The following is an 18,805-nucleotide window of genomic DNA, read 5'->3' on the forward strand; positions in this document are numbered from 1 at the left end:
TCAAAGGACACCAGAAACAAAATTGTAGACCTGCACCAGGCTGGGAAGACTGAATCTGCAACAGGTAAGCAGCTTGGTTTGAAGAAATCAACTGTGGGAGCAATTATTAGGAAATGGAAGACATACAAGACCACTGATAATCTCCCTCGATCTGGGGCTCCACGCAAGATCTCACCCCGTGGGGTCAAAATGATCACAAGAACGGTGAGTAAAAATCCCAGAACCACACCTAGTGAATGACCTGCAGAGAGCTGGGACCAAAGTAACAAAGCCTACCATCAGTAACACACTACGCCGCCAGGGACTCAAATCCTGCAGTGCAAGACGTGTCCCCCTGCTTAAGCCAGTACATGTCAAGGCCCGTCTGAAGTTTGCTAGAGCGCATTTGGATGATCCAGAAGAGGATTGGGAGAATGTCATATGGTCAGATGAAACCAAAATATAACTTTTTGGTAAAAACTCAACTCGTCGTGTTTGGAGGACAAAGAATGCTGAGTTGCATCCAAAGAACACCATACCTACTGTGAAGCATGGGGGTGGAAACATCATGCTTTGGGGCTGTTTTTCTGCAAAGGGACCAGGACGACTGATCTGTGTAATGGAAAGAATGAATGGGGCCATGTATCGTGAGATTTTTAGTGAAAACCTCCTTCCATCAGCAAGGGCATTGAAGATGAAACGTGGCTGGGTCTTTCAGCATGACAATGATCCCAAATACACCGCCCGGGCAACGAAGGAGTGGCTTCGTAAGAAGCATTTCAAGGTCCTGGAGTGGCCTAGCCAGTCTCCAGATCTCAACCCCATAGAAAATCTTTGGAGGGAGTTGAAAGTCTGTGTTGCCCAGCGACAGCCCCAAAACATCACTGCTCTAGATCTGCATGGAGGAATGGGCCAAAATACCAGCAACAGTGTGTGAAAACCTTGTGAAGACTTACAGAAAACGTTTGACCCGTGTCATTGCCAACAAAGGGTATATAAGAAAGTATTGAGAAACTTTTGTTATTGACCAAATACTTATTTTCCACCATAATTTGCAAATAAATTCATAAAAAATCCTACAATGTGATTTTCTGGATTTTTTTTCTCATTTTGTCTGTCATAGTTGACGTGTACCTATGATGAAAATTACAGGCCTCTCATCTTTTTAAGTAGGAGAACTTGCACAATTGGTGAATGACTAAATACTTTGTTCCCCCAGTGTAATAGTAAAGTTGGGAAATGTGCAAATATTTAGATACAAATATATAGTCAAATTGGGGATTATTTAGATATTCCTGTTGAAAAATAGAAAAGACAGAAAGATAGAATGTTACAGTATATTAAATTCATCCCACTGGGCCAAAACTGGTTGAATCAACGTTGTTTCCACATCATTTCAACAACAAAAAAATCTATGTGATGACGGTGAACCTGATTACATTTTCAAGAAGTAATCAACGTAAGGTAATGTCGTCCATTTTTGGTTGATTTCACATTTTGGTTGATTTCCCAAATGTAAATCAAAACTAGACATTGAACTGACGTCTGTGCCCAGTGGGATTGGATTTCTGTAATCATATCAACTCATTTGTCATACTTCTTCCACTCATCCAGAGAGAACATACCTTGCTTTGAGGTTAAGCTTTGAGATGACCCCCCTCAAGGATTCTCGCTCTTTCTTCGGAGCGAATTTGTCCCACATTTTAGCAAAGTCGCTATAGGTGGCCATGTTTTTCAAGATATTGCGACCATGATGCCTGTGGACAAAGATATTTATATCATCTTAAACGTGCGACAGATCAAACAATTTCTGCTGTCTGTGATTAAAAACAGTACACAATTGATGGCAACCTGAGAAAAACTATCCCATCAAAATAAGACATTAGGTAGAATTTGCAAGAGGGTCGGTTTGAGTAATGCACTGCATTACCTGATCTACAAATCATCTCAACTATCTAACAACTGGTCATTAAACGTTCGTTATTATAAAAATCTTAGCGAATCTGCACAGCGCTTGGCTCAGGCCAACCATTGTGTTCAAGTAGGGTTGTCTTCATTAGGCACCAAATAGAAGGAAGGAAACTGAATCAGGTACTGACAAATTTTTCCATTGCTTAATGTTTTTAAAAGTTTTGTGCCCTAACAAACACAACCCAAATGGCAACTATGTTGATAATCAGTTTGGGGTCACCCAGGTCATCCAAGTGTTGTCTACAGTTGTGTGGTTGTTTTGTCTGGTTGGTGTCTGAAGATTGACTGTGTTCAATTTGTAAAGTGTATTAGGATCTGTTTGATGTTTGAAAGGGGTTGACATAAAGACTTTCTGTCTTTAAATGAAAAGCAAAAGGAAAAATTATATCCACAAATAGGTGCAACGTGACATAAAAAGTCAAAGTCCAGGCACTCGTGTGGGTTTTAAAGGTAAAAAGCCTTTGGCTTTTTAACTTTCAAACCCACATGAGTGCCTGGACTTGGATTATTCTATGCCAAGTAGCATCTATTTGTGTTTATAATTTTTCCTTTTGGTTTTCAATTACTATTCCCCTCCAATAGCACCTGTGGTTGTTTTGGAATAGCGCTTCCGCTACTTCATGTTCTTCAAGACGTTCTGTCTTTAGATGGGTTTAGTTGAGGCCACAATTCAATCCATGGCACCCTTTAGCATAGATGCTCTAGACAGCTGACAATGTGGCTTTTAAAGGCAATTTCAATTCGTAATCGTGGTAAACGCAGATGTCGACTCAAGTATAAATAACCTTTAAAAGCTGCATTGTCGGTGGTCTAGTGCTATAGCGTGCCATGGATTGAATCCCAGACTTAGTTTAGGCCGGCCATTATGTTTCAGCAAGCAACTATACAGGATGAACTTCCCACCTGACTTCCTGTGCAGGGTCCACAGCCAGTTTACTGACGGCAATCAAGAAACGGTCAGTGAGTTCTTTCTTCCCTGACAGGAGACGAGCCGCCCCAATGACCTCAGCCAGTCTCTCCAGGTGCTGAGCAGTGCAGCACCTCACCGCAGCGTTACGGTGGCTGAGGAAGGACAAACAGAGAACATCAGTGACAGGTCATAGAGATATATGAGTTAGGAGACAAATGATAATGGTTTGTATTGATGAAGTCTCACCGATGGATCAAAATGTTCAGTAACACTTTATATTAAGGTCCTTTAATAAACCATTTATAAACTGTTTGTAAAGTTTACTTACCATTTATTAATCATTATTCCTACATTTGTAAATGTCAATAAGAAATCTATAAATAGTTATTTACACATTTATAAACATTATTTTAAATGATTTATTAATGATTTATAAGGTCATTAATAAGGTAAATGATTACTAATGTACTACTAATGTACTATAAACCAGTTATAAAGGAGTTATTGTCAACTCATAAGATTATTTATAAGGCATTTGTTAATGGTTGATTAATGGTTTGACTTACCATTTATATACATATTTATAAATGTCATGAAGGGTGTATTTATTAATTGTTAATGAGTGCATTTATAAATGTGAGTACATGCACTTACTAATACCTCAGTATCTCACTAATACCGCCTAATCTAAAGTGTTCACTATATATACTTTATAAAGTATGAAAATGTATGCACTCACTAACTGTAAATCGCTCTGAATAAGAGCGTCTGCTAAATGACTAAAATGTAAATGTAAATAAATGTTTATAAATGACTTCTTATTCCCCATAAGCTGGTCACATCAGTAGACAGTACCTCTCCACCAATGGCTAAAAATAACCTAAATCATGGAATAGTAAAAGAAGAAGTACACAACACAAGGAAGTATAAGACAAAATGGATTCCATTAAAATTTGACGTCTAGCATTGGGGTGAGTTGCTGCCAGAAGTGTTGTGGAATCTAATAAGCTACTTTAGCATGCTAGTAACCTAGCATGCTGATGAAAAAGGCAGTTAATTAAAAACTAGCAGTATTTTATTTCAATCTTCTTGATTTCGAGGCTTGGATAATGGGACAATTAGGAATACAGCGACACCTTCCATCCCTGGATTGAGATAACGTTTTCAAGCCATATCCCTTTTCCGTCACCACAGTGAAAAAATATTGGCATAGGACCGTTTCGACTTGATGGCAGATTGAACTTGAAGTCGAGCTTTGGCTAACTAAGCCCAGTAACATAACTAAACTCAAAATATGCTATTCTGTTATTTTGAAAGACATTTTTTAAATAAAAATTAAGACCTGCCTAAATAAAAAAATTAAAAAACATTGTGATGGTGTATATTAAATTGATTTACTTTGACGTGTGGTAGTAATTGATATACAGTTGAAGTTGGAAGTTTACATACACTTAGGTTGGAGTCATTCAAACTAATTTTTCAACCACTCCACAAATGTCTTGTTAACAAACTATAGTTTTGGCAAGTCGGTTAGGACATCTACTTTGTGCATGACACAAGTAATTTTTCCAACAATTGTTTACAGACAGATTATTTCACTTATAATTCACTGTATCACAATTCCAGTCGGTCAGAAATTTACATACACTAAGTTGACTGTGCCTTTAAACAACTTGGACAATTCCAGAAAATTATGTCATGGCTTTAGAAGCTTCTGATAGGCTAATTGACATCATTAGAGTCGATTGGAGGTGTACCTGTGGATTTATTTCAAGGCCTGCCTTCAAACTCAGTGCCTCTTTGCTTGGCATCATGGGAAAATCAAAAGAAATCAGCCAAGACCTCAGAAAAACAATTGTAGAACTCCACAAGTCTGGTTCATCCTTGGGAGCAATTTCCAAACGCCTGAAGGTACCACGTTCATCTGTACAAACAATAGTACGCAAGTATAAACACCATGGGACCAAGCAGCCATCATACCACTCAAGAAGGAGACGCTTTCTCTCTCCTAGAGATGAATGTACTTTGGTGCGAAAAGTGCAAATCAATCCCAGAACAACAGCAAAGGACTTTGTGAAGATGCTGGAGGAAACAGGTACAAAATTATCTATATCCACAGTAAAACGAGTCCTATATCGACATAATCTGAAAGGCCGCTCAGCAAGGAAGAAGCCACTGCTCCAAAAACGCCATAAAAAAGCCAGACTACAGTTTGCAACTGCATATGGGGACAAAGATTGTACTTTTTGGAGAAATGTCCTCTGGTCTGATGAAACAAAAATAGAACTGTTTGGCCATAATGACCATCATTATGTTTGGAGGAAAAAGGGGGTGGCTTGCAAGCCGAAGAACACCATCCCAACCTTGAAGCACGGGGGTGGCAGCGTCATGCTATGGGGGTGCTTTGTTGCAGGAGGGACTGGTGCACTTCACAAAATAGATGGCATCATGAGGAAGGAAAATTATGTGGATAAATTGAAGCAACATCTCAAGACATCAGTCAGGAAGTTAAAGCTTGGTCACAAATGGGTCTTCCAAATGGACAATGACCCCAAGCATACTTCCAAAGATGTGGCAAAATGGCTTAAGGACAACAAAGTCAAGGTATTGGAGTGGCCATCACAAAGCCCTGACCCCCTACCTATAGAAAATGTGTGGGCAGAACTGAAAAAGTGTGTGCGAGCAAGGAGGCCTACAAACCTGACTCAGTTACACCAGCTCTGTCAGGAGGAATGGGTCAAAATTCACCCAATTTATTGTGGGAAGCTTGTGGAAGGCTACCCGAAACGTTTGACCCAAGTTAAACAATTTAAAGGCAATGCTACCAAATACTAATTGAGTGTATGTAAATGTCTGACCCACTGGGAATGTGATGAAATAAATAAAAGCTGAAATAAATCATTCTCTCTACTATTATTCTGACATTTCACATTCTTAAAATAAAGTGGTGATCCTAACTGACCTAAGACAGGGAAGTTTTACTAGGATTAAATGTCAGGAATTGAAAAACTGAGTTTAAATGTATTTGGCTAAGGTGTATGTAAACTTCCGACTTCAACTGTATAAGTATTTATATATTAAATGTTTATCTGACTCTATAAAGATACTTAAAATATGCAAGCAAGAATTAGGCAATGAGTTGACATTGACTAGCAAGAATTGGTCTGAGAGTGGAAAGGCTGATATTTAACATTATGAAATCATATACAAGGCATAAACTTAAGTTATAAGGCATTAACAAACATTACAATGCAATACTTTAAGCATGATCAGAGAGGGGGAGAGAGAGAGAGAAGTCATAGCCTGAAAGGTCATGCCCCAAGAGTCCCTGTTGTGGAGAGAGAAAGAGAGAGAGTGTATCTCACCAGCGCAGGTCAGGAACAAAGAAAAAGAGAGAGACAATGAATCTAAGACTCTTTTATAAGCCGCCGAGTTGTTAGAATAAAATAATCTGAGTTGTTGACCAATAGGATACTGTAAAAATGAACTTCCAATCATATATCAGACCTACAGGCCGTCATTGTAAAACATCATTAATAAAAAAATTGTTCTTAACTGACTTGCCTAGTTAAATAATGGTTAAATATAAAATATAAAAAATAAAACCTCTGCTACCCAGAGGGGTGACAAGAGGGGGTTGGTGAGATAATGCAGCATTCCTAAGACAACACAGAGGAAATTCTTGCATACAGTGTAAAGAGTTACTTATGGGCCCTATATAATCCTCCCTTGAAAACATCTGATTCTGAATCAGACAGAAGTGTTCGAAACGATCTGGATGGCCAGCACTGTAGTCACTGTAGACAATCTTCAGACCAGCAGTTCATGGTCCTTGTAGCATCACAGGTAGCATTGTCTTCTGCTTTAGACATGCAAAAGGTCTGATATCTGATTGGAAGTTCACTTTTACAGTATACTATTGGTCAACAACTCAGATTTTTTTAATTGAAATTATAAACTGGGTGGTTCGAGCCCTGAATGCTGATTGGCTGGAAGTCGTGGTATATAACCTACCATTTGGTTTTGTGGTAGGTTATATACCACGAGTGTTGAAACCAAACCATATGATTTGTATTAAAAGTATTTTAATAAACAACAGGAAAAGGTGACTGTAAGAAGCGCTCATCATTTCAAATAGGCTACATGTCGTATTAAACAGCATATAAACACTCTAAATAGGTCAGGAGTCAGACAGGTAGCCTAAGAAGGATTATTTAGGATGTATAATTTCAATTATTTCAAGTCGATAGCCTACAAATAAAAAAATTGTGAAGTATTTGCGAGAGCAACACACTAGGCTGGCATGGACATTAAGTGCTCAGCATTTAAACAACATTTTGTTGTATTAAATCATTATAGTCTTTAAATTGCACACATAGGCTGTTTGACTTACTTAGAATAAAATACAAATTAAACGAAAAATGCTTATTAGGCTCAGTCTACAGTGCCTTTGAATTCAGAAACATGAGTTTGGCCAGAGTCTGTGGCTTCAGGTTCATGTGATGGTGCCTGGAGAGCAGGTCAGCCGCGAAGAATACCCTCTCAGCTCCTGCAGAGCCACTGGGGATGCTTAACACCATTTGGGCAACTAATGCCAGGCTGGGCAGGGATTCGTAGTTGTTTTTTTATTTTTCTGTAGGTAGGCCTAAAAAGTTTTATGTAAAATAAACCTATCAAAATGGAAAGCTCCTTGAAAGAGGTAATATGCCAGACGTATTGGGCCAAAATCAATGATGGCCTATTGTATAGATAATATAATTAAAATTAACGAAACTTTTTAGAGTCGATTGCCATAACTCAAAAATATAGATTGCTTGCATATTCGCCATCACGTAGGCCATTTGTTCGTTATATATCAGTTAATCTAATAGAATAAACTCAAATTTAGTCCAAAGTATCTGTAAGATAAATCACGTCGGGGTCACCAGTCTGATATATAAGTATTTACATATATACTGTGTATATTAGCCTATTAAAAATGTTAATCTGACTCCATAAAGATAATTAAAATATGCAAGCATTAAGCATTGAGTTGACGTTGACTAGCAAGAATTGGTCTGAGAGTGGAATACGAAAAGCAGATATTTAATACAATTATGGAATCACATACAAGGCATAATCTTCAGTTACAAGACATTAACAAACATTACAATGCAATACTCTAGGCATGATCAGAGACGGAGAGAGAAGTTATAGCCTGTTAAATGGCGATATAGCACTGCAAATATGCTTTTTGTTCAAGTGCAAGTTGCCGAGTTGATGATCACTTGTGATTTATCAGGCCTTTGTTAATGGCTGCAGTTGTGAAGCAAGAAGTTCATGCAATAAAATAGATTCTGGAGATGCTTTGTTTTTAATGTAATTATTTTTCTTATACTTGTATTTTGTACTTCTTTTATCATTGCATGTTTTAGGTTATTTTTAGCTATTGCTGGAGCATCAGGTACTGTCTACTAATGTGGCCAGCTTTTGGGGAGTAACAAGTCATTTATAAATGTTTATAAAGTATACATAGTGCACACTAAATTAGAGGCTGCGAAATAGTTCATTAATAATTAGTAAATGGTTTATAAGGAGCTACATTAATCATCAACTGAGGTATTAGTAAGTGCATGTACTCACATTTACAAATGCACTCATAAACAATAATAAATATACCATTCATGACATACTGTATATAAATATATTTGTAAATATGTATATAAATGTTGAGTCAAACCATTAATCAGCCATTAACAAATGGCTTATAAATAATCTTATGTGTTGACAATATCTCCTTTATAACTGGTTTATAAGTCCATTAGTAGTACATTATTAATCATTTACAGATTTTGAACATACTATGATCAAACACTTGATTAATTATCGTATAAATCATTAATAGATCATTTAAAATAGAGTTTATTAATGCGTAAATGACTATTTAGAGATTGCTTATTGACATTTACAAATGTAGGAACAATTATCAATAAATGGTAAGTAAACTCTTTATAAAAAGTGTTTATATATGATTTATTCAAGCTTGAATCCTTAGTTGCTACATCCATTTTTGGACTTATTAATTAATTATATATACCCATTGATTCTTGAAGAACATAACTTTGAAATGCATCATGGGCTTAGTTCAGAACCCAAAATATAAGCTTGTTTTACTCCAATGTTTGTAAACAATGTACATGTAAACATTTTACATTTTAGTCATTTAGCAGACGCTCTTATCCAGAGCGACTTACAGTTAGTGAGTGCATTCATTTTCATAAACAAACACTGTTTAGCCTCAAATAATGGTTACAACTATAATTTTGATATCATGGATGGTCAGTCCTTGCATCCATAACTCTGTCTATGAATTTGATGGTGGTTACATTTCTCAAGGCCCATCCCTCAGCTATTTACCGAAACAGAGGCGGGGTGAGGCTTTGTTATTGTTTCAATTAAGGATTCTAGCTTTAAGCGAATCAGAATTTGTAACATATCATAGGAATTGCAAAACAAATTGTTTTTATTTTATGAATTTTTTTGCAGGACGTAACATATCATATGAAATGGATGTCATAGTACACAATTGTGCACAATTTTCAGGGACCAGTTTTGGCTTGTGAGCACTACTTTCAAAACTACTGGATTAGATTATACAAAAGCTCTTGAGCAGGGCATAAGCGACATAAGCGGTCGATTAGGGGGCCCCCGACCCAAATTATTATATATACTGTATTTTTTTAGGAACTCAGTCGGCGTCTCAATTTACTGCTGAGAGTTAGAATAGTAGAACAGCAGTTTTTCTCTTGTTTTGTCAGTCACTGACAGTTACTCAATTAGCCATGTCAGCTAATAATTTTTAGATTGGTAAATTAGTCCAGCCAGTTATCTAAACTTGTAGTAATCATGGACGAAAATTGAACGGGCACGCAGGGCACGTGGCCAGGGGCCCTGACCTCAAGGGTGCCCATATTGAGTCATTTTCACTCAGATGTCATTAACATGGCATGAGTCATGGCAAAATGTGCAGAATTGCAGGAAATTTGCTTTAAAACGGCAAACATTTTTCTCCACCCCATGGCAAAATGGGTAGAATAGCAGGAAATAAGCTTTAAAACTGCAAAAATATATATACGCCCTATGGCAAAATGTGTCGAATTGCAGGAAATTAACTTAAAAACGTAATTTTTCTCTCAGCCGTTATAATTTTTTTGCCTGCTTGGTGGGGGGGTCTCCCAACTTAGGGCCCCCAAGAGGCTAGAGCCGGCCCTGCTCTGGATCATCACTTTCATAGAAAGTGTTACCAAACGTTCTTGTGTAGAGATGACACACATTCACTGCTAACTAGGGCCGGGACATACCAGTATCCAAAACACGAAGCGGATTTAACTTCTTTAGGAAAACAGTTGTAATGTTGAAAACAAATATCATTATGTTGTCATCCTGAGTCACATTTATTTTTATTTCCAAGCTATAGCACACAATATTTTACATACATCATTTTTCTTTTTAAAGGACCAAAGAGTGAGATCTGCTTTATGTTTTCATTTTTGCCATCGAAAAAATATTGTGATACTGGTATTGTCCTGGCCCTAATACTAATGTTTAGTATACATAAGCAAGCAGTGACCATTTTGCACCAGAAAGTTCACTACATATCAATGATCTATTGCATTGTCACATCAGGGCTGTTTGGAGTGAATCCTACCTACCACTCGAGTCAAACTTTCAATGTGAGACAAAGTGAACATTTGTGGAAGTTAGGATCTACCCCTTAGTGAGTGACTGTTAATTGATCCCTCTCCCTCTTTACCTCAGCCCACTGACGAGCAGGGCTTTCATGACACGGGTAGGGGTGCAGCTCTGCACCATGTGACCAAGGGCAAAGTTTGCGCCCTGCCGGATGAAGGTGTTGGAGTCGCTGGCTTTGTGCAGCAGCACGCGTGCCGTCCCCTCCACCTCACTGTCCATGGCCCTCTGGAGGTAGGCGTACATGTCACCCAGTGTGGCCATGGCAGCAGAGGACACTGCAGAGCGCAGGTTCTTCACCTGAATCATAATAACACACAGGACCAGCTATTAATGTTGAGCAGTACAACCCGCTAACATCAGAAACATGACACAATCATTTGTCTTGACTTGTTCTCCAAATGTAGCAGATTTGTGCAGATGAATAAATAGGGCAGTGAATGAATACAGCTACCTCATTTATAATAGCAAGGCAGATATCATGGAGTTTAGGCATCAGCATGTCCATGTGGTTCTGAGCCAACGCACGGAGAGAGGTCAAGCCCTCGATCTTCTTCTCCCTGCAATTCAGAGAAACAAACATAAGCAATTTCCACAACATTTTCCATTGAAAAACATTATGATGATGTTCATCAATTAGGACTCCCTGTAGTTTCTACGCTCTGTAGCTAAAATCTAAATTTACAAGGACACTACACTGTGCTTCCTTTAGCCGAGCTCCATTGGTCTTGTCTACAGTGAATGCTCACCAGTCATCAGAGCGGAGCAGCTGGAAGGTCTTAGTCAGGGCCTGCTCTGGGTTGGACAGGGGCTGCAAGCTGGTCTTTATTTGGTCCTTTGGCTCACTGGCTAACTTCTTGTCTATAGGTTGACAGTGGACATCTATCTGTCTGTGAACTGTATATATATTTATATTTATATTTATATTTATGTATTTATTAATTTCCATATCTGTTTTTAGCTTTTAAAACTAGAACATCTTAGTTCATTATGACATCATATAATTCTAAATTTAGCACACATTTTTTGGTGCTCACCCAGTTAGCCTTCAGCAAAGACTATCTCAATGTGAAACAAGCAAAGCAAATGTGGAAAAATGTCTTAGCCTTGGGCTAAGCTGGGAAAAAAGTCATATGAAAAGCTATTTGTGTCCCTTCCTTTCTACTGTCTTCCTATCAATCTACCTACAGTGAGGGAAAAAGTATTTGATCCCCTGCTGATTTTGTACGTTTGCCCACTGACAAAGACATGATCAGTCTATAATTTTAATGGTAGGTTTATTTGAACAGAGAGAGACAGATTAACAACAAAAAAATCCAGAAAAACGCATGTCAAAAATGTTATAAATTGATTTGCCTTTTAATGAGGGAAATAAGTATTTGACCCCTCTGCAAAACAGTACTTAGTACTTGGTGGCAAAACCCTTGTTGGCAATTACAGAGGTCAGACGTTTCTTGTAGTTGGCCACCAGGTTTGCACACATCTCAGGAGGGATTTTGTCCCACTCCTCTTTTCAGATCTTCTCCAAGTCATTATGGTTTCGAGCCTGACGTTTGGCAACTCAAACCTTCAGCTGCCTCCACAGATTTTGTATGGGATTAAGGTCTGGAGACTGGCTAGGCCACTCCAGCACCTTAATGTGCTTCTTCTTGAGCCACTCCTTTGTTGCCTTGGCCGTGTGTTTTGGGTCATTGTCATGCTGGAATACCCATCCACGACCCATTTTCAATGCCCTGGCTGAGGGGAGGAAGTTCTCACCCAAGATTTGACGGTACATGGCCCCGTCCATCATCCCTTTGATGCGGTGAAGTTGTCCTGTCCCCTTAGCAGAAAAACACCCCCAAAGCATAATGTTTCCACCTCCATGTTTGACGGTGGGGATGTTGTTCTTGGGGTCATAGGCAGCATTCCTCCTCCTCCAAACACGGCGAGTTGAGTTGATGCCAAAGAGCTCGATTTCGGTCTCATCTGACCACAACACTTTCACCCAGTTCTCCTCTGAATCATTCAGATGTTCATTGGCAAACTTCAGACGGGCCTATATATGTGCTTTCTTCAGCAGGGGGACCTTACGGGCACTGCAGGATTTCAGTCCTTCACGGCGTAGTGTGTTACCAATTGTTTTCTTGGTGACTATGGTCCCAGCTGCCTTGAGATCATTGACAAGATCCTCCCGTGTAGTTCTTGGCTGATTCCTCACCGTTCTCATGATCATTGCAACTCCACAAGGTGAGATCTTGCATGGAGCCCCAGGCCGAGGGAGATTGACAGTTATTTTGTGTTTTTTCCATTTGCGAATAATCGCACCAACTGTTGTCACCTTCTCACCAAGCTGCTTGGCGATGGTCTTGTAGCCCATTCCAGCCTTGTGTAGGTCTACAATCTTGTCCCTGACATCCTTGGAGAGCTCTTTGGTCTTGGCCATGGTGGAGAGTTTGGAATCTGATTGATTGATTGCTTCTGTGGACAGGTGTCTTTTATTCAGGTAACAAACTGAGATTAGGAGCGCTCCCTTTAATAGTGTGCTTCTAATCTCAGCTCGTTACCTGTATAAAAGACACCTGGGAGCCAGAAATCTTTCTGATTGAGAGGGGGTCAAATATGTATTTCCCTCATTAAAATGAAATCAATTTATAACATTTTTGACATGCGTTTTTCTGGATTTTTTTGTTGTTATTCTGTCTCTCACTGTTCAAATAAACCTACCATTAAAATTATAGACTGATCATTTCTTTGTCAGTAGGCAAATGTACAAAATCAGCAGGGGATCAAATACTTTTTTCCCTCACTGTAGCGTCATCTCCCCGTCGAATTCCCATTAGTGTGAGTACATGAGAGGGACTGACCTGAGCCGGTGGCATTCTTTGGCAGACTAAGGAACCTTATAGGCCGAGCCAGTTGGCTCCTGGGCTTGGTAGGAGGGGGAGTAGGCCTGGGTGTGGGGTCACGCGGCGTGACCGGGGTCCCGACATTCAAGTAGTCACGGAGCTCCTCAGGGTGTTCATATCCACTGAGCTCAGGCTTCCCAGAGAGCTGGTGGCTATTTCCCCCATAGACATGACCGGGCTCAAACTTCTCCTGCCCATGGCCTTCACCGCATGTACCACCTTTGGAGTAGACCAAAAAATAATGCTCCTATCATAGAAATACATATGGAACTATATACATTAACTAATACATAGAGAGATCTTGTATTCTATGATCTATTCTATCATGCTGTCATAGACAGTGTCCTAAGACATGGAACCACTGTCTAGTTTGGCAATTTATCAGTCCAAGTATAATCCCGAACTGCAAATCTGCACATTTACAATAAATTCGAAGTCCATCCTACCTTCCAGGCCTCCTCCTTCAGGTGAGCCTCCATGGCCCTCACCTCCTCCAACAGGTCAATGGGTCCGTTGTTGTCAGCACAGCCCTGGTCCGAATGGACTTTCAGGGCCTTGACTCCCGCCTGCCCTTCCTCTTCTTGCCCCTTTTGGAGGGAGCTCCAGTGGAAGGGTCGGGGACAGGATGCACGCTACTACTGCTGAATGACTTCTTTACCTGGATGGACTCCAGAGAGTGAGATCCGGGTCGAACTTGGGCTCCGTCCACCCCCACCACTTTCTTCAGTGGGGCCAGAGCTATGTGTTCAAGCCTTCGTGGCAAAGGCCTTAGCGGAGCTTTCGGGGGCAGAGTGCACTGCATAGTGGGGATGAAGTGGTGGCGCGAAGGTGCTGCCAACACCCGACGAGAGCAGTCCGGACATAATTCTCGTGGACAGCACTTATCTTCCTTTGCTTTGCTTCCATGGCCTCTCTCTCAGCTCTCTGCATCTGCCGAAGTCTGGCGTCACTGATGAAGCCACGATGGCCTTCTGGGATTGTGTAGCTCTCCTGATAGCCCTGGATCACAATGGTGAAATGAATAGCAGAAGTGAAGTAGTCAAAATAGTTTCTACAGTGTGTCATATAAAGCTTTTAAGCTAAAGATTTTATGGATGTAAGCCTACTGTATATCTATGAAACCACAAAATAAACACAGTGATATTTTAGAAAAACTTTAGAAAAACTGATGAGCCTTACAAAACTTGAAGACTTGTCCTGGTCACCCTGTTGGTTTAAAGCCATGTTTTGCTTCCTCAAGTTTTCGATGACACTCTTCATCTTAGAGTTCTCCTTCTGGAGTTTGTCAAACTCACTTGTTTTTCTTCCTCGATAAGCCATTGATGATAAATATTAACACTCTCTAAATAAGAACTTAACCTATCTCTGTGAGAGATCTATCATGAACTGAGTGGAAATAGAATGTTGCCAGTCAGATGGAACCAGCAATGACATAATGGCAAGGGTTCCGTTACATTGTGATGTCATAATGGAGTCTGTTGACAGTGTTGATTAGCACATCAGCACATGGTGAACATTCATGAAAGCTTTTTGATTCCCATATAAAATCATAAATATGTGATGAATTTTTAAATACTATATAAATATACACTGAACAAAAATATAAACGCAACATGTAAAGTGTTGGTCCCATGTTTCATGAGCTGAAATTAAAGATCCCAGAAATTTTCCATACGCATAAAATCTTAATTCTCTCAAATTCTGTGCACACATTTCTCCTTAGATAACCAAGATAATCCATCCACCTGACAGCTGTGGCATATCAAGAAGCTGATTAAACAGCATGATCATTACACAGGTGCACCTTGTGCTGGGGACAATAAAAGGCCACTCTAAAATGTGCAGTTTTGTCACACAACACAATGCCACAGAGGTCTCTCCACCAGAGCTGTTGCCAGAGAACAGAATGTTCATTTCTCTACCATAAACCTCCTCCAACGTTGTTTTAGAGACTTTGGCAGTACGTCCAATCAGCCTCACAACCGCAGACCACGTGTAACCACGCCAGTCCAGGACATTTGAGTCATTTAGCAGACTCTCTTATCCAGAGCAATTTACAGTTAGTGAGTGCATACATTTTTCATATTGGCCACCCGTGGGAATCGAACCCACAACCCTGGCGTTGCAAGCGCCATGCTCTACCAACTGAGCTACAGGAGGCTCCACATCCAGTTTCTTCACCAGCGGGATCATCTGAGACCAGCCACCCAGACAGCTGATGAAACTGTGGGTTTGCACAACCAAAGAATTTCTGCACAAACTGTCAGAAACCGTCTCAGGGAAGTTCATCTGCATACTTGTCGTCCTCACCATGGTCTTGACCTGACTGCAGTTCAGCGTCGTAACCGACTTCATTGGGCAAATGCTCACCTTCGATGGCCACTTGCACGCTGGAGAAGTTTGCTCTTCACGGATGAATCCCAGTTTCAACTGTACCGGGCAGATGGCAGACAGCGAGCGGTTTACTGATGTCAACGCTGTGAACAGAGTACCCCATGGTGGGGGTGGGGTTATGGCATGGGCAGGCATAAGCCTCAGACAACAAACACAATTGCATTTTATCTAAGGCAATTTGAATGCACAGAGATACTGTGACGAGAACCTGAGGCCCATTGTCGTGCCATTCATCCACCGCCATCACCTCATGTTTCAGCATGATAATGCACGGCCCCATGTCATCGGATCTGTACACAATTCCTGGAAGCTGAAAATGTCCCAGATCTTCCTTGGCCTGGATACTCAACAGACATGTCACCCATTGAGCATGTTAGGGATTCTCTGGATTGACGTGTACGACAGCGTGTTCCAGTTCCCGGCAATATCCAGCAGAGTATACTTTTTGTTTATGAACGTCAGGGTTGAGGTCAATTCCATTTAAATTCCGGTCAATTCAGGAACTACACTGAAATTCCAATTTCCAATTCTCTTAAATGTTTTCAATGAGGAAAATGTGTAATTTAATCTGGTTTAGTTTCTGAATTGACTGGAATTTAAAATGGAATTAACCACAACCCTGATGACCAATGAACAAATAATACATGCTGTATCCCCAAAAATCACTAGAGGGAAACATTGCCTGGTATGTCTTACCATGAGAATGGACCTATCGTCTTACCTTACGATATAGAATAGCATGATTACAAGAATGTGGGATTCTGTGTACAGCACTTTAAAATGAAAGTGAATGTGATCTCTAAAGCAAACGGGATATTGTTTGAAGAAATTCTATTGGGTATGATGTCCATGGATGCCACACAAGGAAGCAGAGTTGACCTGAAAAATCGAAAGTGAAACTATCTGAGAAACACTGTCAAAACATTGGAGGCAGAACAAGTAGGTTAATTACGAGAGAAAGGTAGAAACAATGTAAAACATTTTTTGCAACTTTTCCACAGCCAGTCAGTTGTACCACATTTGGATCTATAAAGCATAGATTTTAGTTTTTCTATAGTAGTAACTATACAGTACTGCATTTATTGTTATTACTATCTATATGTATGTTTTGCTTTCTCTCAGTCCTGTCAAATTAATGCTGTACAGCTGGTATGGTGATCAGGGTTGACTTTAATTCAGTTAGTTCTGTAAAAATGAAAAGTCTTCATAATAAATGATGGGAGATTTGAATTAAATTATTCCCTTAATTGACCCCAGCCCTGGTGGTGACTATACAAATAACTCTCTATAGAGGGAGAAGATGGAGTTTAGTTCAGTAAAAAGGAAAAGGTTTGTGTTGTTCAGTGACACCTTGTATACTTTGTATACATTATGATATCTTACTTTTTACTCAAATTAGCACACTTAAGGCTTGATTCAATCAGTAGAGAATATATGTGTTGTACTTCACGTTTAAAGATAATTTCTGATTGAGCCGACATATTCAGCGTTTACCGTGAATGCAGTCTCGCAACTGCGGGAACATTGCCTTTGTCAACCGCCCTATAAAGCGGATCTTCAGCGCTACGGATTGAATTAAGCCTTAGTCAATCATCTTTTTGGGGGGAATAAATCATGGAAACATACTTGAGTAAATAATCATTTGAGTTGGGAGATTTTAGAAAAAGATAACCTCTCTATGTCTACATCTTCAATATGTTTTTTTCCCCAATAAATATATTATTGCTGTATGTGTACAACACATATAGCCTAACCCGTACAGCCAGAAGAGGATAGGCCACCTCTCTCTGAGCTGGGTTCCTCTCCAGGTTTCTTCCTTGATGGGAGTTTTTCCAAGCCTCTGTGCTCTCACTTCTGCTTCGCTTGCATTTTGGGGGTCTAGGCTGGGTTACTGTAAAGCACTTTGTGATAACTACTGATGTATAAAGGTCTTTATAAATACATTTGATTGATTGATATCATCTGTTTACAAATTGGTGTCAACTGTGTGTCCGTTAGCAGAGCCATGCCAGCGAAGTCGGTGCAGTTCAGCGGTTGGGAGGCTGTGGTTGAGAAGCAGAGTGTCCTGAAACCTGGTCAGGCACCGCGGGGCAGACAAGGCTACACCATGTACCATGGAACCCACCGTGACAGAGCCCGAGCCATCATCACAGGGGGTTCCAACCCTCGGCGGGGGGGCACGTTGGGCCGGGGGTCTACTGCAGCCGGGACATAGCCAAGGCACAGGGCTACCCCAGTGGTTGCCCCTCTGTGGAACACGTGGTACTGCAGCTGAAGGTCCGGGTGGGCCGCGTGAAGAAGATGGATGGGCAGAATGTAGCAATGTGGCACTCGTGGCAACAGAGCGGCTACGATACGGCCTGGCTGCCCTCCACCGTCAATGGGCGTGAGGAGGACTGCGTGAAAGACCCCAAGCGGGTGGCGGTGAATGGCATTGCGCACTGTGGCGACCCAGCCACGAAGCATGCCCTCGAGAAGCTCATCAGTCAGCAGAGACAGGGGGCGGAGTCAAGTGGGCGGGGACACGAGCAGGGGATTGTGGCCGGGTGTAAGCGGTGCAAGAAGCAGACACCGATTGGCCACTCTCTGGAGGTGTGTTGGGGGTGTGGCGCCACAGTATGCCCGTTTATGGACAAACATGTCTGCAAAAAGAGCAGTTGAAAGTGACAGCTTCTAAATACTGGAGACTTTATGATGATGACATTACTGGTTCGTTCGAGCAATAAAAAAGGTTTGTGTGGAATTAAATTAAGCTTTGTTGGTGACTTCATTATAGGTTTATTTGAAATCGGACGGCTCACTCATTGTCCCCCATGATGAAATCGGAGGGACTATGGATCTGTCTCCGTCCATTCGTACATTAGTACGTACAGTACGTACATTAGTTAGTCACACGCAAGGAGTCAATGAAATCCATTTGAGAAAAGGCCTAGGG

At 40.5% G+C, this 18,805-nt stretch overlaps 1 protein-coding gene and 1 pseudogene across 1 annotated transcript; one reads left to right on the top strand and one right to left on the bottom strand.

Annotated features, from left to right (window-relative positions):
* Window positions 1–1,181: 1,181 nt before the first annotated feature.
* On the bottom strand, window positions 1,182–13,502 carry LOC123487521 (TOG array regulator of axonemal microtubules protein 1-like). Its single transcript, XM_045218742.1, has 7 exons — window positions 13,435–13,502; window positions 11,338–11,449; window positions 11,043–11,148; window positions 10,653–10,888; window positions 2,854–3,012; window positions 1,605–1,736; window positions 1,182–1,274 (listed from the first exon to the last, which is right to left on the bottom strand). Exons 3-7 carry the CDS (start codon window positions 11,094–11,096, stop codon window positions 1,265–1,267), a joined length of 591 nt encoding a protein of 196 aa, XP_045074677.1. The 5' UTR covers window positions 11,097–11,148; window positions 11,338–11,449; window positions 13,435–13,502; the 3' UTR covers window positions 1,182–1,264.
* A 3,056-nt stretch (window positions 13,503–16,558) lies between these two features.
* Window positions 16,559–18,581, top strand: LOC123487520 (annotated as a pseudogene).
* The last annotated feature ends 224 nt before the right edge of the window (window positions 18,582–18,805 follow it).

This window comes from Coregonus clupeaformis, unplaced genomic scaffold, assembly GCF_020615455.1.
Source record: "Coregonus clupeaformis isolate EN_2021a unplaced genomic scaffold, ASM2061545v1 scaf1764, whole genome shotgun sequence".
NCBI classification, from domain to species: domain Eukaryota; kingdom Metazoa; phylum Chordata; class Actinopteri; order Salmoniformes; family Salmonidae; genus Coregonus; species Coregonus clupeaformis.